This window comes from Rhea americana, unplaced genomic scaffold (genome assembly GCF_003343005.1).
Source record: "Rhea americana isolate MKP2758 unplaced genomic scaffold, rheAme1 scaffold_537, whole genome shotgun sequence".
In the NCBI taxonomy this organism is placed as follows: Eukaryota; Metazoa; Chordata; class Aves; order Rheiformes; family Rheidae; genus Rhea; species Rhea americana.
Genome location: NW_028186687.1, coordinates 40,904 through 64,303, shown reverse-complemented (window position 1 = coordinate 64,303; position 23,400 = coordinate 40,904). Strand labels below are relative to the sequence as shown.

At 41.1% G+C, this 23,400-nt stretch overlaps 1 protein-coding gene across 2 annotated transcripts in view; it reads right to left on the bottom strand.

Moving 5' to 3' along the window:
* PCDHAC2 (protocadherin alpha subfamily C, 2) overlaps positions 1-16,030 on the bottom strand; it is a 48,153-nt gene extending 32,123 nt beyond the window's left edge. For both annotated transcript variants that reach the window (XM_085318461.1, XM_085318462.1), the window contains exons 1-3: positions 13,511-16,030; positions 6,220-6,278; positions 3,860-3,948 (exon numbers count right to left, since the gene is read on the bottom strand). In XM_085318461.1, coding sequence (XP_085174587.1) covers positions 3,860-3,948; positions 6,220-6,278; positions 13,511-16,027 — 2,665 coding nt within the window. In that variant the 5' untranslated portion in view covers positions 16,028-16,030. The remainder of the gene's footprint in view (positions 1-3,859; positions 3,949-6,219; positions 6,279-13,510) is intronic.
* Between the last annotated feature and the right edge of the window lie 7,370 nt (positions 16,031-23,400).

The following is a 23,400-nucleotide window of genomic DNA, read 5'->3' as shown; positions in this document are numbered from 1 at the left end:
TTTGCCTATGCAACCTTAATTCAGCCCACAGTGTGTATTCAGATGAAAAGGCACTGGAATCCTGGTTTCCTTGAAGTCAGTGGGATTTTTGCCATGGACTTCATGATACCACAAATACCAGTATTTCAACCATGATCTTCCCCTAGACACCTGCATATTTCAAATGCAATTTTTTTTCACAACACCCTTTTCTCATTCATTCATGGCATTCTTTGAATGGAAATCTATTTTTTTCCTGTATGTGAATGTGTAGCCTAGTGCCTTACTTTCTGCATACACATAAAGCCTATATCAAAGAGAGGACTTAAAAATTCCTTATGGTTGTTTTTTCTTCACAAAACCTTAAAATTCTCCTGAGGGTTATGTGTGCCATGAATACATCTTCAGAATGTTTTTTGAAACAAATTGCATTACCAATTCTGTGTTGTAGATTGGAACCTGGAGCACAGAGAAATACAGGTAGATTTATCTAATGCCCACTAATTCTGCTTTCTGAATTTTACATAGGTCTAATTTCTTCCAAAATCTTCAGTGTTGTATGTTTAGAGCATTGATTTTAAGTCCCATTGATTTTAGTTTCAATTACAAGCTTCCAGCATTTCTGAAAATAAGGCTACAATTATTCTGTGTTAGGCACTCAGAACATAAAGGTTATACAAATTAGTGATCGCCTATAGAAAGTCTGAAATAATTACCAAATATCTCAGATGCTGCAGACCCAAAATTAGAACCCTGTCTGTGGATCCTAGACTGACCATGCAGCAAATGGGGCAAATGAGATGCCCCACACAGCTGGACCCAATGCTATCTTCTACCCAAGGGAAGTTTGAGTCTTCTTGCCCCACCTTGTTTGGACGGGTCCTGACCACGAGCCAACAAGCAATTAAACTGGTGCATAAGAAAATGTAAAGACAATTTTAAAATACCAGATCAAGATCTGCTCCACTGCATGGGTAAAATATCCCATAAAATCAATGGAAGTATTGTCAGTGCAAATGCGGACTAGGTTTTGCTTGGAGAAAGTATATTTGCTGATACAACATATGATGATCAAGCAAAGTGATGTCTTAGGAATTAAGAATTTACTGGTTTAACACTTGACTTGTTCATCCTTCTTAAAGCATTCCTATGACATCATCTTTGGATTCACTTTCTGAATCTGTCTCTGTGAGGCATCTTATCCACTACTTTTGCAGCTTGTTAAATTAAATGAATTGTTTAATGACAAAGTGTTTGGGAGTAATCAACTGACTAAAACAACTGCGTGGAACGTGTGCACAGAACAGATTTGGAAGTGGTTTATAGCAATCAGAAATGGAGACCTAAAGCTGCCACATATGCGGATGATAACAGAGATAACGAAGAGCTTATTTTCGAGTTTATTTGGACACAGGTGTAAATATTCAGATGCAAATGACATGTCAAGAGCAAAAGCTTTAATGACGCTATCACTAGATTGGCCTTTAATGAGCTGAATTTCTACTGAATAGCATCTGTTGTGTATGATAACCTGATGAAAAACATCACAAGTCATGAACCTACGCAGTAAAAATAGAGAACCATTGAAACAAATATTTGTGGCAAGCTGGAGATAGAATCATCTAAACTAGCACAATAAATTGTTGAAAATGTGATCCATGATGATGGACTCAAGTTATGATTTAACATTAAAATACATTTTTCAACTCTTCATAACCACCAACACATATAGAGCAGTGTGTGTGGCAGATACATATTCACTGCATAGTGCTTCATTTACTAGCATGGCCACCAGTAGGAAAGAGTAACCGAAGTCAAAGGCTAATGCTGCTACTTAGACCTGGAGATGTTTAGATTCCTAAGGTATGATTAGACCCGAAAAGAATAGCACAGAGGAATCCCATTAGAGGAACAGAGCTCTAAGACCCAAATGGCAATAAAGCTTCTGAAAAATATACATTCTACCTTACCAAATACTTCTGGGTCCTTAGAAATTGGTATTACCAGCCAGCAAGTATCTGGGTGAATTTTTGCAGCGACACTGAGTTTTGTATGAGGTAATGTACTAAGTGCTCAGTTCAAGGTGACTAGTGGAGCTGAAACCTGTTGTTAAGGGAGGGAAACCTCTTGCTAAGGTTAGAGTGTGTTTGTGGTGACATTTTCAAATGCATGCTCAACAGTTACACACATAACAGTTACATAATGTGAACAAGCTGTGTCTTCCTTCAAAGCCTGCAACAGAAGGAAGAGCACAAGATAACTAGGTAGTTATAGCCTAGGGGCCAATTACGTCTAGTTTCCAAATCTGTTTATGCAGATAACCCTTCTGCAATACCAATACCAATGCAAATCCTGAAGTTACTCCTCAATCTTTCATCCAGGTAAAATTCTCGTTTAAGCCAAGAGAAATTTTTGCACCTAAAATGATTTAATAAAGTGGCTTTACATTTTTTCTGCTGGAGACCCCACTTCTGGGCCTTTGACCCAGATCGGTAATACCAGCATCACTCCTCAGCTGAGTGGAGTTATCAGGACACAGGTGTAATTCTATTCAGATACAAATAACATGTCAGGAGAAATAGCTTTGATCACTCTGTCAACTGTGATTCACCTTCTGGAGGACTCACAGTGCTCACACAGCTGTCACACAGGGGTTACAACCCTAAGTGGGGCATCCACTGAGGGGAGACCTTTTTTGAGTTATCTCGTTGTTCTTGTTTGGACATGACTGTGAAAGGGCTGATCACACCAGTGACCGGCTACTCCAGTGAGCAGTTCTATTGATGTCAAGCATGGTGTCTCATTCCACAGAAAGAGGAGAAACAATCTACTCCCACCATCTGGCCTATTCCAGGGTTAATGCAGTTATCTCTGTTCCTCAGTCTCAACAAACTGTAGGATTTCGTTTCATTTTTGTTTCCCAAAAGTCCTGCTTGAAGCCTAAAGATTTCCCCATATTTAGTCAAGCAGGCATGTAAATGACTTCTTCTATAGGTATTGTCAATTTTGTTGATTCTCATCTGAGTGGACCACACATATTTTGGTTGTCAAATACAATTTTTACATGAATCACAAAATGAAATTTTTGAAAGATGGCACTGCATCTTAGTGTAATTGCTAGTGTAACAACAACATATATGTTGTCCATGTCTATGTTGCTATATCATTTCTGCTCTAAAATAAAAAGTGAGAATATCTTATTACCTCCACTGTAAAAATGATGGGTGATTTTTTTTAACTAAACGAAGACCCTTTGTCAGTTCTTATTGGCTGTTTTGAATTAGTCAGCCAGTGACTGAACAAGGGAAAAAAATGAAGATACTACATTGTAAAATGTATTTTGGTCATTTATTCTGATGAGCAAATAATTGTCTTGTTTCCGTTATGGTGTACGAGTAAATGAAAATTGTTGGCAAAAATATGTCTCATTTCACCAAGGCAGGTAGAAAATAGGCATTCAAATAGACTTACTGGGTTTTTAAAAACAGCTAAAGGAGAACTGATGAATTTCGGAACTGATGAATTTCCTACCCAAAGTGCCCTCACTTTTTAAATGAAGGGCAATCAACTCTAGACCAAGTCATGGGAATTTTGAATCTGAATGGAAACATCAGAACTGATACCCTTTGATTACACAAACCAGTATCCTCCAAAGGCGGGGTCAGAGCTAGAATTAAGGATTCTCAGCTACAGTGCTTATCTACAACTAACTAAAGAAAGAGGTATTTTTGCTTAATTACTCCACGCTATTTTGAGTCCACAGATAAATTTAAAAAGACTTTGCTGAGAGAGACAAAAGAAAAACTAAGACTGATGCTTAGGAAGTGTATTTCAGTAAACATCATTTCTTCCTTTATATGCTATAGTCTCACACCCTTACCTGGAGTAGCACTGGAGATTGTTGGCCACTGCTGATCAGGCCCTCCTGGTCCTCCACGTAAGACTCCTGCCTCCTCCATATGCACAGCACTGAATAAGCATATATCATAGTTAGATTATAAAGTCTCCATCTGCCCTAAGTTTTATAGCACTCCCCTTCCTAGCTGTTCTTCAAAATGTTATAATCGTTTGTCACTGTGCAAGTATCACTACAATATCGCATCATGCTAACAAATTCTGTTCGATCATGGGAAAACTAGCTATCTCGACTTGCAAAAATCACTTTTGATTATTTACTAAAACACAGTTGTGGTATAATTCATAAAACAAACATATTTCCAAGCCGTTTTGCTTTAACTGATTGGAAGTTGCTGGCAAGTAAGTCTTTGTTTTTATGATGTTATGAATAACAAAAAATTTGTTCAGTTAGTTCTGAGCTTCTGTAAGTGTGCTACTCTAACATACCCTGCTTTCCTGGGTTACTGTATGTTTTTGGTGAGCAATTCAGAAAAAGAAATTCATCTTCTCAAATGCAGTAACTACAAGTTAAATTTTACAGGGCTGCATGGTGAGCATGTGGCTTTGAAAGCACCATTGCAATTGCTGCATACTAATCAGCATCCTTATATGAAAGGAAAGAAAATATATGCTATTTTTTAATGCAAAACTAGGTGCTTATTTATGTGTGATTCCTAAGAGAAATAAGATTCTGTGACTGTGCTCTCTGTCCCTGTCTCTGCTCATCTGCCTCTCAGTTCATTTCCACTCTCCGTGTTGAACTTCATTTACAATTTCACCCAATTTGACATATGTCAATGGTCTTAATTATAAAAAATTCCTACTGTTTATATGAAAATCAGCAGCTGAGCAGATCACAAAGTCTCAAATACTGAGATTTCAGGGAGGGATAGGAGCTGCTGATTTGAGAGAACAGAGGACACAGACACAGTTTCTCAGAAAGGCTTCATTAGCTTCCCTGCCTGTGGGACCAATTGGTTTAAATGAGCTTTGACTTTTAATTTATTGTACGAGTAACTTCAGGCAAAATCTTGAACTCCTTTTAGAAAGGAATGTCAGTCCACGGGGCCAGATTGAGAATACACAAGAGGACATCTGACTAAGTGGATTGGTAGAGAAGATGCTCAGGTAGGCAGTAGAATTCCTGTTTCTGGATCCTTTATTTATTTTGCAGTAAGCAGTCAGGAATNAAAAAAAAAAAAAAAAAAAAAAAAAAAAAAAAAAAAAAAAAAAGCAGGAATATAAAAGAAAAAAAATCAATAAACCCAGGTTTTTTTCTGCCCAACAGGCCACAGAATCAAACTCTCCTTCTTTTCCTTCTAGTCTCTGAAGTTTATGTTCCTTTTCACACAGCAGACCAAAGTTAGCTGCAAGGATGCAGTGTGCCCTCACCCACAGAAAGCACAGAAAYTCCTGAACGGTCTCGGGGGTGGGGGAGTGCCTGTCTTCAGCTCTATAATGGAGAACAATAATGGATAAAAGGTGACAGCCACAGCCCCATTACACCAAAAATTTTGGGAAAAACATGGAAGTCCTGAACTTCAGTGTTATTAGGAATTTTTGCAGCCTTTTAGTTTCTAAGCATGTAATGCAATCTTGTTAATCACATCAGATTACATGTGAAAATAAGACCACTTTGCTAATTTTCTCAAGAAGAGGGAAAAAAAACATTATTTTAGCTAGGCTCTGTAAAAATGGCTTTTATATATATATATATATATATTTCAGATGTACTGAGCAGCAAATTATAGCAGAGACTAGGATGTTAGGCAGGGATTTTTAAAGACATAAGGACATTTGGAAATGGCTTTACTTTACCTTCTATGAAAATCTGAGTCTTATATCCTCAAAATGTCCTTTTAACTGTGTTAATCACCTTGATTGCACCATGTTGTTAATAAAATGCCTGCAGGAGCAGTGTACATTTATGGTAATGAGAGACAGTAAGATGGAAAATGCATCAATGCTGCAGACAGACTATTGAAACATATCAGCATTGATGACAACAGGGAGCTTTAAAGTAAACATGAAGTGTACAATCACAGTTAAATAATGCAATAATTGTAGCAATTRTGTCTTGACAGCCAACGTATAAAAAAGTAGGAAGTAAACAACACAAACGTGCAGATCTACAGAAGCACCGTTATAGCATAAGATGCAGTCAAAATGAATCTGTAACATTTGTAAATTGAAAGAGACAGCAGCAGAACTCAGGTGCTTTCTGTCTCAGCGTACAGATATCATCAGTCTAGGCCACCAGAGGAGCCTGACAGAAAGAAGGCAGCCCTTTCTACAGAGGACACAGGCAGAATTCCCCTTCATATTAGGAAGCACAACACATACCTTTGCATTCCTGCCCTTAGGGACGCAGAGTAACGCCAGTCAGGATTAGGGTGTTTTGGCTGTAGAAACAAAAGCCAAAGAAAACATTGTTAATCTGTGCTAAACATGCTGAAAAACCTGTGTATCTGGCTAGTTTTGTCACTATTGTCTGAATAAATCCTAAAGGCTCCATTGTGACAAGAGGGTCTAAATGGAGTTACTCAATTTTTGTCAACATTCAGAGCTGCCAAATCCTTCTACAAATCTATAGAATCTTTTAAATGACACACAGAGATCATCTATACAACAGAAAAATTGTTTAAATGCCAAGACCTTTGACTACAGATGATCTGTGCGAAAAGACATTAAATGTTGAAAACTGGCAGACAATTATTTTGCATATTCAGAAACCCTCTGGGAAAAGAAGGATAAAAAGATCATAAACCCAGAATACACATTCTGCTTGTTTACCTGATAAAGTGAGGAAACTTGAGTTCCTGCACTGGATAGCATTTGCATGAGTACATATAAACTGCAGTCCTCTGCAAAGGGAGCATGTGGGCTAGTCTGCTGAGAGGTTTCTGCTAGAGTTTAGTGGACTGCAGAGGACTATACTAGATTTTATCAGATCTGCAGACTGCAGCAAGTCTTTTATCAAAGGCAGACATGTTCTTTCATAAAATGAAGAACTAAAACATTTTCCATATTCATGAAAGGGTATAGGAGAAGGGGGGGGGGGGAAAGCCAGCACTACCTTTGACCAATAAACCTCAAAATATGTTGAACTGCTGTAGAATGACTTGCTAAATAAAGAGATAACTAAGAAATTCCTTGATGATCAAAAATTACTCCAGAAAATCTCATTTATATTGTCATGAGACCGCCACAATAATTTTCAGCTACAGCCAATGAATGCAAACCGAGATGCTGCAAAATTAAGCACTTACATAGAACTCTTAAACACATTGCATGGTTGTTTCCTGGGATTTTCAAGACATTCCTTTTATGCAATATTACAATTGGTGCTTAACTTCAGGCACTTAGGTCAAAACTGTAAGTCCAGGGATATAATTGACTATACTCATTCCTGGTGCATCTTCTACAGGGCCAAACACACAAATAATATATAATAATAATGGTGTAATTCTCTTCAAGCCATTGGAGGCAGCCAAAAAATGAATTTGGTCCCATTATTTGAAAGAGAATTTAAAAAAACATTGAATGCTCTGAATTATTTAAAGCCAGCTCTGCTTTTCCTCTTGAGGTTTAGCAAATGCTCTTCCCTGGATCAATAGGTTTTATTCAAATAAAAATGGAATAATTACAACTTGCACCATTGCTCTATCACTATATTTTCTGGGTCCAGTACTAAGTGTGAGATGCTCTTGGATGATGTGCATCTTGGCATTTTTTATGGTAAGAGTTACACAAAAGGGAAGAAGCTGCTACTTGCAACCACACATTAAACATCTGTGCCAGCAATTTGCTTCTCTGGAATGTCCCAGTCCCTTGTTATGCTCAGCTTCTGCTGAGTTTAACAGAAAGTGGCTTGAGAAGGAGCCTGTTATGGTTCCAGTACTTTCTCGTGCATTCCATTTTGGCCACAGTCCCAAGAATATTAGGGCAACACTGAAGTTTACCACATAGTAATAGCCAACTAAAGTGGACAGAAAACACTATACACTAATCAGTCTCTCCCTCCAATTTGTCTTACTGTATGAAGGGTGCTGACACCAGAAGATTTGGCTTTTCCTCTGCTGGGGTTTCCCTTACAGCAGAGGAACTGCCAGTTGAGGTGGGGAGGCAGGGGAAAGCCCATTTCCTCATTTTTGCAATGAAAGATGTGTAGCTCACTATTTTGCAGCTTTGTTCCTCTGCAAAGCCCCTGTCACAGGCTTTGGTATGAGCAATATAGCTGTGTAGTAAGTCAACACAGGACAAAGTACAGCTGAGAGGGTGGCCAGGAAGTGTGAGTACAGAGAGGAAGGACAAAAAGGGATACAGACTCTGAAGTTCTCCATCCTCTTCCCAGATGTACATCCTCATGTGCTTGCTAGGTCACACAATGCTGATGAACTAATACTGTGCCTTTTACCTCTGCAGCTTCCAGCTCATTATAAGGCACAGTTTGCCACTTGCCAACCAATCTACTAACTTCAAATTAATCTTAGACTGCCATCTCCCCCAGAGATTTTTGGAGGCCATGTATCAAATCTAAAGGTCCTGTCTTTTCCACTCATCATTGGAGGTGCAGGAAATCTTGCAATCCAGCACAGAAACAATCAACCACTTCCTGTTCCTCCCATCATACACGTTTTTCTAACTTAGAAAGAGCACACAACATCACACTTGTGAGATGTCAAAAATCTATCCAGGTGCCTATAGTAGTGGTTGCCAATGCACTTTTTGAAAAACTTCATGACAATAGCTTCCTCCATCCTGGTTCCCAGGCACCAGGGTTCCTTTCTTCCAACCACAGAACCACAAGCATTAATGTGATTAGTCATAAACAACCAACCCTATTTAAAAGTTTGATAAGCAAAGTGAATGTATAACACAAAATCAAGTCACTTTAGTAACAGAAAAGCTCATGCAGAATTTCACTGAATTATTTTTAAATTACACAGGATGAGTTAGTTTAAGAATTTCATTGGTTCACTGAGATAAAAATTTAATTGAAAATACAATGCTAAAACCATTCTGCTCAGTACCCTTTTTAGTTAATATTTTAACATTTTAAGGATTTGTCATTGGAACAGAAGGAAAGATTTAAAACTTTGGATGTTGGCTTGATCCCATACTCATGAAAATCATGCAAAGTCTCCCACTGACTACAGGGCCGGCCTGAGGTAGGAAAGTGTGAATCAAACATTTATAAACAGTTACAAGATGATGAGACTGCTAAAAGCATCTCACTCTCTTCCTACTTCCATACAAACACACAACAGAATGACAAGGTATACTTATCAAATATATCAACTTTGAAGCAATAATAAAAGGCCTTTCAAAATCCCCGAATGCATACAGCTCTGCTTATTTTCTAGTGAGACTACGCTGACAGCTGTTCTATAACTGAGATTTCTGTTGCTGATTCCCTACTATAAATGCTTATGATTAATTCAATATTGACAACAAACTATTTATAGTCTGAACATATGTTTTTCATACAAGAAATCAGAATGGAAATAGAAAAAAGCCATAACTCAGTAGCCTACAGGTTTGCTTCCTAGCAGTGATCATTTGCATTCCTAACTCTGAAAAAAGTAAAGTTAAGTGAACAGGTAAATGCTTCTGTAAAGTTATTTAATGAGTTACAGGAGAAGGAAATCTGCTTTGTCTGCTTAATATTGGATGTAAATTTCTGCTGACATAGCAGTAACCCCCAGATTAACACTCTGACTTCCCTGAAGCACAGAGCACTGACCCGATAGAGGAGAAAAGGTTCAGATACCACCGCTAAACAAAAGAACAAACATTTATAGTTAACCTTTACAATGTCAGTGAGGCTGAAGAATTTCTTAAAGGCTTAAGTTCTTGAACTGAGATTGTAAGATATTCCACCATTAATACCTTTAAAGCCCATGTGGGAAATCTCTCAGAGAGATTGCTCCAGACAGTGTTACAGGCTTACTAGATTTAGACACTTTAAAACATGCTTGCTTTTAAAAGCAGTATCAAGATGTGTTCAATTCAAACGCTGTTTGGTTCTCTTCATGTATTTAGCAAGCTGACTTTGAAGTGCAAAATATGGGGAAGAGGCCAGAAGTAAAGCAGTGTGCTTAAAAAAAATGTAAAATGTCAATGAATTCCTGGGTCTTACAGCTTCCTTAAAAGTGTGCACAAATCACCATGCAAAGTTAGTTACGAGTATCACATGCAACTGTATTTTTTAAGTCACACAATAGCCACACAGAATGGTAGTAAAAGGAAATCTACAGTCAGAAGAGCTTGTATCTACTTCTGTCAAGGATCTGGAATGCCTGCTCATTATTACGAATGTGCCAGGCTGCCTTCTGGGGCAGGAAACTTCAGTTAAACCATATGTCAGTCTGATTGTTCCTTCCTGCATCAAAGGGAGAAGGTTGCAATGAGAACCAAGACATAATAAACAAGCTTAACTACAGAGAAGGTAAGAAGAAAATGGCAGAGTTGAAAAGACAGGCCAAGGAACAGATACTACTCAAACTACCCAGTGTCTCCACAGGCATGAGAGGGAAAGTAACTCCAGAATAAAGTACTGAAACCATTGCTGAAAATGACAGATCATCACTGCAGCAGTGGCTAGCAGTGAAATCACACTGCCTCCCCCCCCCAAAAAAAAGGCAAGAATACAGGCTAGACATAAATGGTGCCACCAACAAAGCCACAATACTTTCCCATTCTTATTTTTTTTTTCCAATGTGAGATGTTCCTATATTGCCTGCCTGGTCATCCTGTTGTAATGATCTAGTTAATTAGAGCATGATACTCATTGACCCTGCATTCTGACCCTTATCACTAGACTCATGCCACCAATAACTGTTTCTAAGTTTTTTGGTGCACATACTAGTACTCTTCCTTTACAAAACACATTTGGTCTGAGATATACTTATAAACCTATGAAGGATCATAGAGGCAAACAAGGTGAATGCAGAAGCACGGGCTGACTTGCAGAAATAAGCCACCATTATACAATTATGACATTACACAGTACAAACCAAAATAACTACACAGAAAACAGCACATCAACAGATACAAAGAATTCCCTACCTGACCTTAATACATTGATTTTTTTTCCCAAAGCATTCGTGTAACAACCAAATGAAGTTAGTCCGAACTTAGCACAGAGTAATTGCTAGCAGCTTTGACCTTAACTATTAAATATGAAAAGGACCAAGACCTTATTGCATAAAATGTTAGGAGATTATTCCCAAATAACTTTGAGATATTCTGAGATTGTGAAACAGCATTTGCAAAATAGTAGTCTCTGTGAAACCCAAGAGATATTGTCATGCATGGTATGCATACATATGAAGCCCTTTCAGCTGGTCCCATTCTCTTTACTGACTACTTAACATAAGAATTCCAAAAATTGTCATAAAGAAAGACCTGCTTACGTTTTTCAAAAGTAACACACACATCAGAGATTAGCTATGTAAATCATTGCAAGGTAGAGTAATGCTTGTTATTATGCTTTATAGGTGAAAGCATAGGCCTTTAAAGACTGGTATGAACTCACAGTAAATAAGAAAAACACATTTGTCTGAAGATCTAGTAACAAAAAGATCATTATCTTTAAAAAGTATGCTTTGATGTTGCTAAGCAATGGATGGCATGTACAGCGTACATGTTGAGCTTGAACCAAGGGAAACACATGATTTTGTAGTACATAATTAGCTAGGAATTAGTAATTAGTAATGCCATTACCTGCATCTATTTTCTCACACATGCCTGACACTGATATACCTTCATGGCACATACTACCATAAGCCAGTTTAATAACGAAAGACCTGAGAAAAGCGCTTGTGATAAGTAGTAGTTGTCGGAATTACACCTCTATTTAGATGATACAGAACTACTTGAATAACTGATTTCTCTTCTGGATCATAACTCCTCATAGGCAGGTATTCATATGTTTGTTCTAAACATTTCTCTACTTTTGAACTCCAAGTTTAGGCTGCCAGAGCTGACGTTGCCTGACCTGCATTGGGGTTTTGAAAATTTGCTACTTCATTGCATTCAACAGACTGATTCCTTAAAGTGTGATAGGAATCTACAAAACTAATTTCCTACTGATCTTAAATACAAAGTAAAATTATTTTCAATGATTGTCCCTCTATTTTTTCAGAAATTCAGATTTAAGGTATATATTCCACTCTATGATTCCCCTCCACACATGCTTACACAGTATGTCTCACATACCCTCCTCTGATCAAGCAGATTCTAAGCATTTTTGAAAACTGTATCTATAGCAGATGTTAATAACTACATCAATATTGATTAATTTGTCCAGTACATTATAATTAGAGTGAATTCGAGGTACAAAAAAAATACAGAAAAAGGTCCCCTATACCACACCACTGTGATTTATAGAAAAACACTGCAGTGATTTTTAAGTGGAAGATCACTCTTTCATAAAAGCATTTTTGTGGAAGCCTTACTAATCCTTAGGATCTGTATATTTTTAAATACCAGTTGTAAAAGATGCTAACATCTTCGTATGGGAATAACTATGAATAAATAAATAACCATAAATAAATAAAGAAGTAAATCATATTTCTGTGCAAGTACACACAAGTCAAGCTCCTCTCCATCTCACCACAATAATTTCCTTCACTTCCCCATGCCTGGATACATACTACACATTAACGCACAAACTGACTTCATGCCTGCCACAGTCCTGGCATACACATAATACAGAGTAATTGCAAAATTTTCCTTTTGCCAGCCAGAATTATTCTCTCCAGGTGAGTGTTTCTGGGTTTGGCTCCAATATCTGTAAAGATGAAACTGTACAGAGTATAAAACCTATACACCAACTGCAGACTGGCTGTATGCTTTTCAGAAAGCAACCATTAATTTCTCACCATGGGAAAATATTGAAAAGGTTAATATACTGCTGGTCAGACCATAGGGATTAAACAATTTTCAATAGCAACACAGCAGGTTAGAAGTTGTTGCACTGTAACATAATGATTGTAACTTGCTATGATGCTCTAGAAAGATGTCACTGGATTGTCACAGTCCAGAAAGTGTAAAACTTAGCATCATGTAAAACAAATATTATTGAAAGAGAGACTTCAGTTTTTAGACAAATGAAATACACCCACATTAGTAACCAACATGTATTATTGTAATGATCTAGCTCCAACAACTTTGCTTAGGTATGAACTCAATAAAGTTGCAAATATCTATAATTGCCATAAAGTAGCCTCTTGATTTCCTGGCTAATCTCTTTTTATTTTTTCCCACAATACTAGCTTTAGCATTAAAAATGTAAGACCACATGTGTCATATCCTAGTGCTCTGTGGCAGCAGGCAATTTTAGATCTCTAAGAGAAAAAGGCAACACTCTATTTAGCATATACTACAAGAAAGAAATGAATAGCTGATAATAGACACATATGCTGAACTTACCAAATGGACCCTGAAAGCCCCAGTATTTACCTAGAAACAAAATGCATTGCACAGATTAAAATTCCTTAGAGATGAGTTTTGTAGTTGTTTGTCAGTAAATGCAAAAGGGAATACAAGGACTCTGAGCTTTTCAGTTTGAATCTCCTCTTAAGTATATATTTGCCCAGAGCACTGGCCATTATCAGTGTAGCCTCACCTCGTTAGGAGTAATGGAGTCATTTTTAAGTATGATCAGGTTTTGTGCACTCTGCCCACTCTGTCCTGTCAGATGCCTCTCAGTCATCACTGCAGAGGGACCAGTTCCTGTTGGGCCACAAGTATTGTAAAACATAAAAGTGTCACTTCCTGATCCTGCAGTTAGGCATGCCTTATAGCAGTAGGTCTTAGTGAGAGACCCATTGCCCCTCACTTCAATGAAATGGGGCTGCACTTTTAAACCATGGGGCAACCTAGCATCGATGTTGTTGTTGGCCTGTTTGTACATTTCAGCAGGGCACCGTTCTCTTACCCCACAAAAACCTGCACAGCAAGAGTCCCCATACAGACTGTATCTGTAGCACTTGATAATAGTAAGCCCAATAATTGTGAAAAGGAAAACGAAGGAGATGGCGCTCAAAGCGATAATGAGATAAAGAGTGATTTCTGAGTAATTCCTTGTACTTTTAACATGCCTTCTCGTGTCAGGGATGATTTTGGAAACTCTGTCCACCACGGCAATTGCGATGGCCACTGATGAGGACATTGCTGGCTCTCCATTGTCTCTCACCTCCACTGTCAAGTTGAAAGTAGATGTGTTCTCTTCCCCCAATTTGCGAGTAGTCCTAATCTCCCCACTATGGAGCTCCACCCTGAATAGATCTGAATTTGATGTTTGTACCAGACGGTAGAACAACCAGGCATTTTGTCCTGAATCCCCATCAATGGCTATAACTTTGGTTACCAAATATCCTGCATTTGCCGAGCGCGGGATCATCTCTAGGGCTGCTGAATTGTTGGTTGAGGTAGGATACAGAATCTGTGGAGCATGGTCATTCTCGTCCATGACGTAAATGTGGACAGGAACAGTGCTGCTCAATGGTGGGATCCCAGCATCCTGAGCCTGGACAACCACTTGGAACTCCCTTAGTGTCTCATAGTCAAAGGAGTAGACTGCATATATGTTGCCATTATCAGATTTAATGGAGACATAGGAGGTGACAGGTAGCCCTTCAATATCCCCATCCAGTAGAGAATAGGATACATAGGCATTTTCAGCAACATCTGGGTCGGTGGCTTTGACTGTGCATAGCAAGACCCCAAGGGGGTTGTTCTCAGGTATGTAAACTGAGTAGACAGGTTCCTCAAAGTGTGGGGGATTGTCATTGATGTCAGAGATCTCCACATGGATCACCTTCTGGGAGGAGAGAGGGGGGCTCCCAGAGTCGGTAGCTGTAACTGTGATGTTGAAGGATGCTGCCTTTTCACGGTCCAGGTTACCCTGAGTGATCAGGGTGTAGGAGTTCTTGAAGGAGTTGAGTGTGAAGGGGAGGCCAGGGGGGATACGTAGACTCACCTGCTTGTTCAGTCCTGAGTCCTGGTCAGTGACACTCATCAGGGCCACCACAGTTCCTGCCTTTGCATCCTCTGGCACTGGGCTGTACAGGGAAGTCAGAAYCACCTCAGGAACATTATCATTGGCATCCACAATGTTGACCAACACTTTGCAGTGCCCAGCCATGGAGACAGGGCCCTGGTCAGTGGCTTGCACATAGATCTCATAGGATGATGCCTCTTCATAGTCCAAGGTACCATTAACCCGCACCTCCCCCGAGTGTGGATCCACACTGAAAAGCTGTCTCACCTTCTGTGGGGTGTAGCTCCCAAAGGAGTAGATCACATCCCCATTGGAACCCTCGTCAGGGTCTGAGGCATTGAGTTTGACCACTAGCGTGCCAGGTGGGGCATTCTCCAGGAGCCTCACAGTGTAGGTGGACCGGTCAAAAGCAGGTGGGTTGTCATTGGTGTCCACAACCCGTACAGATATCTGGGCYGTGCCAGACTTGGGAGGATTCCCACCATCCACAGCAGTGAGCACCAGCTGCTGCAGAGCACTCTGTTCCCTGTCCAGAGGCTGCTGCAGCACCAGCTCCAGCAGTTTGCTCCCCCGCTGGAAGCCTTTGAGGTCCAGGGCAAAGTGGTGGCTGGGGCTGAGCTGGTAGCTCTGCACAGAGTTGGTGCCCACATCAGGGTCCTGGGCACTCTCGATGTGAAAGCGGGCCCCGGGCACCGCAGACTCACTGATGTCCAGCTGATAGTCCTGGCGGGGGAAGCGAGGTGCGTTGTCGTTGATGTCCAGCACCTCCACCTCCACGTTGTGCACCTCGATGGGCTGCTCAATGACCAGCTCCAGGCTGAGAAAGCAGGAGGGGCTCAACTCGCAGAGCGCCTCCCTGTCCACACGTTCCCGCACCAGCAGCACTCCGCGGTCCAGTTCCAGCTCCAGGTACTGCCGGCCGCTGCCCGAGGTGAGCCGCGCTCCCCGTGCCGCCAGCCGCCGCGGATCCACACCCAGGTCGCTCGCCACGTTGCCCACGAAGGCACCGTGCGGCAGCTCCTCCCGCACCGAGTAGCGGAGCTGCCCGCCGGCTGCCCGCCCGGCGCAGAGACCCAGCAGCAGGAGCAGCAGGCCCAGCGCCGCCGCCCCGCTGCGGCTCCGCCAGGCAGCCGCTGCCATGGYCGGAGGTGGGGAGCTCCGGAGCCCGGCCTTGGCCCTGGCTCGGCCTCAAGCCCCGCCACCGGCTCCCGGTCGCCTCATGCAAGCGGCGAGCTGCAGTCACCGGCCGCCTCCGGCCCCGCCGCCGCCTCCCCAGGCTCCGCCGCCGGCCGCGCCGCCGCCCGGCCCATGCTCGCCCGTTGCCCGAGACGGCGGCTCCGGCCTCTCTCCCTCCGGCGGCTCGGGGGAGGGGGGGGGAGGAGGAGGAGGAGGAGGAGGAGGAAGAGGAAGAAGGAGGAGGGACGGGGAATCGCTGGATCCGCTTTCTCCTGCTCCAGCTGCTGCGCGGGAGGAGGCGGGGGAGGACGCTAAGCCGCGGCTGGCTTCGGTTCAGCACCTGGGCAGGGAACAGCGACACCGAGGCCGGCTGGGGCGGGGGGCCTTCGGGGGCGAGCCCTCCTCTTCCTCCCCGGGGCCGGGCACAACTGCCCCACGCTGCACCGAGAGCCCCTTTCCCGGCTTCCCGGGGAAAGCGAGGCCGACACCCGCTCCACCCCCTCCCCCGGCAACACCGTCCTCACCCACGTGTTGCGCCGGGCCCCGTCTCTCCCGGTAGGCRCCCGGTGGCGGGGGGCCGCCCCCGAGACGGGAGGGGCGCGGGCGGCTCCTGCCCGCCCACGCCGCGAGCGGCTGCCCCGGCACGGCAGTGCGGGCGGCGCGGCGCCCCGGCCCCGCTCGCCTCCGCCGCGGCCTGGCTGCTGAAGCCACGGCGGCGCGGGGGGAGGGCCGCCAACCCCTTCTGGACCTGCTGCTGCACTGCAAAAACGCATCCGCCGGGGAGGGTTAAATCAGCGCAGGGCTCCGAAGAAAATGGGCCTCCAGCCAGGTCTGGTGCCTTCGCTGGTGCCGTTTCCGTGTTGCTGCAGTAAGTCTGATGACCTTCTTGGAGATCTGCCCCTCTGCTCCCTCGGAGATTCATGCCTGCTGCAGCACGGTCCTCCTGCCCAGCCTCCGTGGCCCCTCTTGCCACACTTTCACCTTCCTCCCCGACAGTTTCTCTCTCACCCTTGCTGCAGCAGCCATGCTCCGACAGCAGCTCGACTGGGTAAATTCTGCAAGTCACACCCATGAATTATGAGTATTTAAGGTGGGCTTTGGTTTCTCATCCAGTGCAACAGACAGGCTCAAGGTGATCAAAAGCAGTTGAAGAGAAGATGGAGCAGTATAGTATTATCTGGTTTCCCATTACTGCTTCTTCCTCTTCCACCCTCATAGTGGACAAACAGCAAAAAAARGGGCTAGGTAACTGAAGAAACTCGGCAGTGTGGGTGGGGGTGGGGCAGCCAAGCTGTGCACTGAGGCTGCTGTAARTTTTACCACGATGCTACAACTCCTGACAATAAACTTAAACATTCATTCATACAGCATCTGAATCACTAACCTGACATATTTAATGAGACAAATCAAAGGACATGGTCCTCCAGGGGTGCAACTATGTTGTACCTATTACCTAGTGCAGAAATTGCTTTTCCGCTAGGATTTTAGTTTTCCTGTTCTTCTGTCCTTGCGTGCCCCATGAAGTCTTTTGGGATGACTGGTGAATCTTTCCTGGATTGAGCTGCTCTGTCAAGGAGGCTGGGGACCACAATATCCAGCTAAAGTATCTCTCATCCTTAGTGGGGCTGGACATCCATCACCATGTGGGGTGACTTCTGACAGCACCACCTTAGGCTATACATCCCCAAAGCTTTTATTATAATGTACCTGGTGCATAAACCCCAGAAAAAAATGCCTTAATTGCGTGGCTCAACATGGCTAAGAATCCAGTCTATCAGCTTTTATCAATGGCCCTATTATCAGAGCAACATTAAGAGCAAGATTACTCTTTTTTTGGGGGGGGGGGCTGATGAGTTTATTTACTTCTCAGACTATTTTTGGTGGCCTAAGTAATTACTTTTATATTTATTCACATACGTCCAGTATCCAAGGGTCTGCAAATATTGCTGTGGAACCACCCAACCCTGCTTATATTTTTAAGTAGGACAAATGTATCTCTGTGAGAGCAAGAATGGCAGATTAAGCAGCCAAGTGCCTAGCACATCTAGAAAGCTGCCTATTTCATCCAGTTGCCTAAATGGGAGCCAAACACCTTAAAAAAAAAAAAAAAAAAAAAAAAAAAAAAAAAAAAAAAAAAAAAAAAAAAAAAAAAAAAAAGAGAGAGAGAGAGAGAGAAAAGAAAAAAGAAAAAAATAGAAGAAGAAAGAAAGGGAAAAGTCCTTGGTTCTTTGGCTAAACACCACCTTCAAGATCACGATAATCACAGAATTGGAGCAAAATGCCCTGAGATCCCTGTGCAAAAGCCTGCTAAATGCCCAAATTCATATTTGTTGTCATTTTGGAATGGATAGCGATAGCAATACTCATACACATGGATTAGATAGCTGTGTCTCAAAAACAACTTGCAGTCATCATACAAAACACAAGTCTGAAGGGATACACCCTCAGTTTTCCATACAACCAAATAATGGCTTTGTTCAAACAGCCCACAACCATTTCTGCCCCACACCTCCAAACAGTGTGTAGCCATGAAGTCCTGTAAAAAGTGTACTGATCATGAGTAAAAGACCAAAAAATCACAAAAACACTGTGTGAAAACAGGCAGCAGGGATGTCTAACAGGCACCTTCAAGGAACATGCTTAGCAGAGGCTCTTCTGGAAACGGCCAATGTCCATGCTAAGAGGCAACGGAAAACCAAAACCCATCTCTGTAGGTAATGCTCTTCTCGCCACTAGTTGATTTTACCCATAGTGTGTGAACAAAACACAGAAATCATATCTAGGAGATTTTAAYATCATTGCAGAATCGTCCCTTTCACTTTGCTCCTAGACACCAATGATTTCCTCCTCTAATACATGCTCACGCTCCATGCTAGTATATACCAGCCAGCTTCCTCAGCAAGAGAAGCTGATGAATGCTGAAAACTTGCCCCTACTCACTGTTTACATGTTACCTTGCTTCATCTCACCTCACATCTCATCTCATCTCTCTGGACAAATAGGACAGTACACATCCAAAGTTTGGCAAAACATCACGGAATGTAAAATCAAATAGGAATAACACATATTTAACYGAGCCATTCTATTACATACATCATAATATATGCATTCCCATCAAACAACATGTGTCTAAATCCTGTGTTCTTTGACTTTTCACCTCCCACTTTCCGAACAGTATCGTTTGGCTTCTGGCCTCTTCTGGAACTTTTATAACATCAATAAAACAGCAYGTTGATTTCCATTTTACAAATTAATCTCATAGCTTGGCTGGTTACTGTAGCACTGTTACAGGTTTTCTGAAAATATTAGCCTTATATAATTACAATTACAAACAGTTTATAAATGAGATATTGAAACTTATTCTGGTCTGATTAAATGTTATAATAAAACAAAGACAAACAAACAAAAGCTAAAAAATCATACTGGGACCAAATATGCATTTGCTTATAAGCCTGCTAATCACTGAAGTGATTGGATATTGCCTGAATGCAATAGCTACATATGCAGGCCCATYGGGATTTACTGACATACAAAAATCACAAGACTTTAATTAGCTTGGTTGAGGTAGATTGTACAAGACCTTTAAAAAGAATATAAATATATGGGTGTAGCAAAGAATACATTAATTTTATCAGTTACTGTAGATGAAAAATAAGTTGTATCAGGATAAAGTACTAAGATAATGGTATATATCTGTGCTAGAGACTGTAGCAATATAACCATTTCAGTATAAAAAACACTCACATTCTCAACTGAAACAGTTATACACATAGATATRCCTGAATTAGCAGCAGTGTAATGCAGTGAAAGCCTAAACAACATTTCTCAGTAGATCTTTCTCTCAGGAAAGATATAATTATACACAGATCTAGCTCTGAAGATACATAGGGTTTGAAAATTCATCCTTTTCAAATTCCACTTGTATCAGGAATGCTTTTATTTAACATTACTCCAATCACCTGCATTTGCTAAACTGTGTTCAATTTACTTCATTGCAGACCATCGTACAGAATCCATCCTCTGGTTATTTATATGAGGGTCACAGCAAAAGGAGAAAGATGTGACTGTACAACATATTAACCGAAGAACTCCAGGGAACTGCAACATATGAAAAGACATCTCACTTCTTTTTAAATAACTTCACCTTCAGTAAATCACATCCCTTAAATATAAGATCCAATGACTCAACATCATGATGTAGCTCCATTCTAAGCTGACAAGAAGTCAACAATGCCAGGGATCAGTCTCTAGACTTTCGCACGTAGTTTTGTCAGCATGTAGGGGTTTTTAGCAACAAAAAAACTACTTGTGCACTATATAAATGCTCTTGGCTCACACAGATTCTCCTTACAAATAAAAGTGTGCAAAAATCGTTAAGACAAGTCTAGAGAATTCATATAGCTTAGTCATTAACAAGCAAGCAAGCTGTGTCATTCTCTAGAAAAATCTGGATTTTATCTCTGCATATGTGCATATATGTGTGCACGCATGCACACATGTGGGCCTACAATTTGTCTGCCTTACTCAGAATTAAATCAAGTCCAGAGGAAAGCGGGAACCATCATTCACAGGCCAGATTACATCAACCACAGTAGAAGACAATACTCAAAACTGTAAGGAAATGACTCAAACTTGTGAACATTCCTATATACCACTTGCCCAGTCAGGTATTGCACTGCAGCACTATCTTCTAGCCCACAGGTACTCTTAAGATCTACAGGGAAAAAAAAAAAAAGATTTGAAGAGACGCTCACATTAGTTCCTCAGTCCAGCCCCAACTCTCATATGGCTCTCTTGGGATTCCTACATTCTCTTGCACCCTACTTACTCCAAATCATCCCCTTTCYGAAAGGAGAATATGTACAGAGCCTTGAACTGTTCCTGGTGAATTTGTATGTCTCAAGTACTATCTTAACAGGAGAATACTACTTAAAGAAGGAAAGGCAACACAAAGACAGGCATGAAAGGGATTCATAACCTACAGTAGCTTTCTGCCTGATAATTTTCCATCAGGCTCTATTTAGCCACTTGAGCTCAGAGATTCTGAAATATGAATGAGGAGGTTCAGCAAAGTCAGAACAGAGTCACTGAGAAAACCCTTAAACAGCAGCTGAAAAGTCTTTTTCAGCATATGGTCTCTGTTTTCTCTGTATGACATTTTTCTGAGGACAGAGGATTCCCACTCTTCCTAAAAATACTGCAAAAATCAGTCCCTGAGGTAATGTCATTTTTTATTTCTAGATCCATTTTCTTTGTTCCCATGTTCCAGTCATCTTCAGCACTTGAATTTCTTGTTAACAAGTTATCTTTTTACATGTAATTTGCATCTCCTTTGTTTAAAATAGACAGGAACTATGCCTGTTTGCTCAGTTTGATTGACTCTGTTATTTCATATCTTTCCATGAATCCATCACTGTCATTGGTATGAATCTACCTGGTAAGAATTTCCTTTGTATCACAGACATCTCAAGCCAGACTATTTTAAGCATTGCTGTTATGGGAATCCAGGCTGCTAAACAGCCAAACAAAATCATGCTTGTATTTAGGTCACAATTTCTTTTCTTATGTTCAGTAAGTACAATACTGTTGTTTTAGAAAATGCTATGCAGAGAAAAAAGGTGGTGGCTCGGGGCATGGAGAGGTATCTATGTTGTTAACCTGAATTCAGACAAATCACAGACGGAACACRTATACTAGAGGTGAATACAAATTACATTTCTTTGCTCCTAGTCCCCAGTGTACAKTCAATTATTTCTTACTTTTTGTATRAAAGTTARRGTTGGATACTTCTGATTAATTTTAYCTTCTGCTATATTTTTCTGAYGGCTGCAAAGTCCTTCCAGTAAGCATTATGTGACCATAATGTCACAATCTGTGCCATTCTAAATGAGAGGACATTAAAGCCTTGGACACCACCAAAATAACTTTCAGTTTYGTAAAGTCATCACAAATCCTGAAGTGCTATTTTTACTGCCAAATGTTCTCTTGAAGTTTCTGGTTAGTGTGTTTTCCCTCATCACCATTACATCTCTCTCCAGAGCCACAATCTTTGCCACTCTTCTCTGCAGGYTGTGATTCTTATAACTCAAACTATCACCACTAAAATTCAGCTCAGTGAACTGCATGTTGCTTTAGTTATCCTATTAAATAAGATCTTCTGCAGGGTTGGATGGTCCTATCAATCTGTAAGTCTCTAGTGATGACTCCTGAGCTCTCCCAGTTSGACATCCTATTGGACTGACAGCTTTAAAATTGCCTATGTTCTCTGTTGTTCACAGTATGACTGTTAAATCTGTCTTTCTCTTCTTGTCTCTCTATTMATCTTCCTAAGTATCTGTTCCATATGTGTTTCTTTTTCTACTTCTAATCACAGCYTAACTTCAGCTTTCCAAGTTTTATTTGTACAATCCTCTTTTACTTCATTTTGGTTCCTCCCTTTCTCCAGCTCCTCTCTTTCCAGTGAATATTCCTTATGTTTCCCTTTTGTTCACTATCTTCCTTGCTCTGTTTCTCAGCTTCTTTCTCTCTTACACTCTTCCTTCTYTTGCATCTTCTACTGTTAGTCCATTTCTTACTCCACTTTCAATCATCTCTCTATTTTTACTCAGGCATCCTCTCAGTTCCTCTCATTATGCTGCTTTACCACATTTCTTCTCTCTCAGTATTCTAGGACTTTTGTGTGTGTCCTTCTGGATGAAAAAGAAATTTACAGTGTTCCAAAATGTTGCTGGTAAGGGCTGCTGCTGTCTCTTTTTTCCTTCATTTTGTCTACACATCTCAAGTAAAGTAGGAAGCCAAGCACCAAACAATGGCACTGAACCAATGGAAACAGAGACCTAGGCATAAAAATAGATACCTAGAGACTAAAGTACAGGCAAGGAGTAATATGAGGAACAGTCACCTTCTTTACTGAGAAAGATTGAGAGCATTTTCTTTAAAGCCTATCAGTGCCTCATTAATTAGCAAAAGAGTTTAGAGATACATTATAAAAGAGTCCATCTATCCAAGCAGATAAGTGCTGTATAGCCACTGCCTGAAAGTTTTAAAAACAGTATGAGTTACATATATTAACTTTACTTCTACTCCCTGCTTACTCCAAAGTATCTTACTGGTTGACTACCTAAATCTGAAACTTCATATTCCGCACCTAAAACAAGAGCTGGCAACATTGTAGGTTTTCTAGGCCTTGTGGTTACATTGTTTTAACAATGACCTTAGTTTGCCTTTGAGCATGTTAAAAGTATCATCTCTCCATGCCCTAACTACAAACTGTACTCTTGTGCGAGATCAAATTTTGCTTTTTTGGAATGTCAATGCTTTCTCCTTCTTCCTTTGCA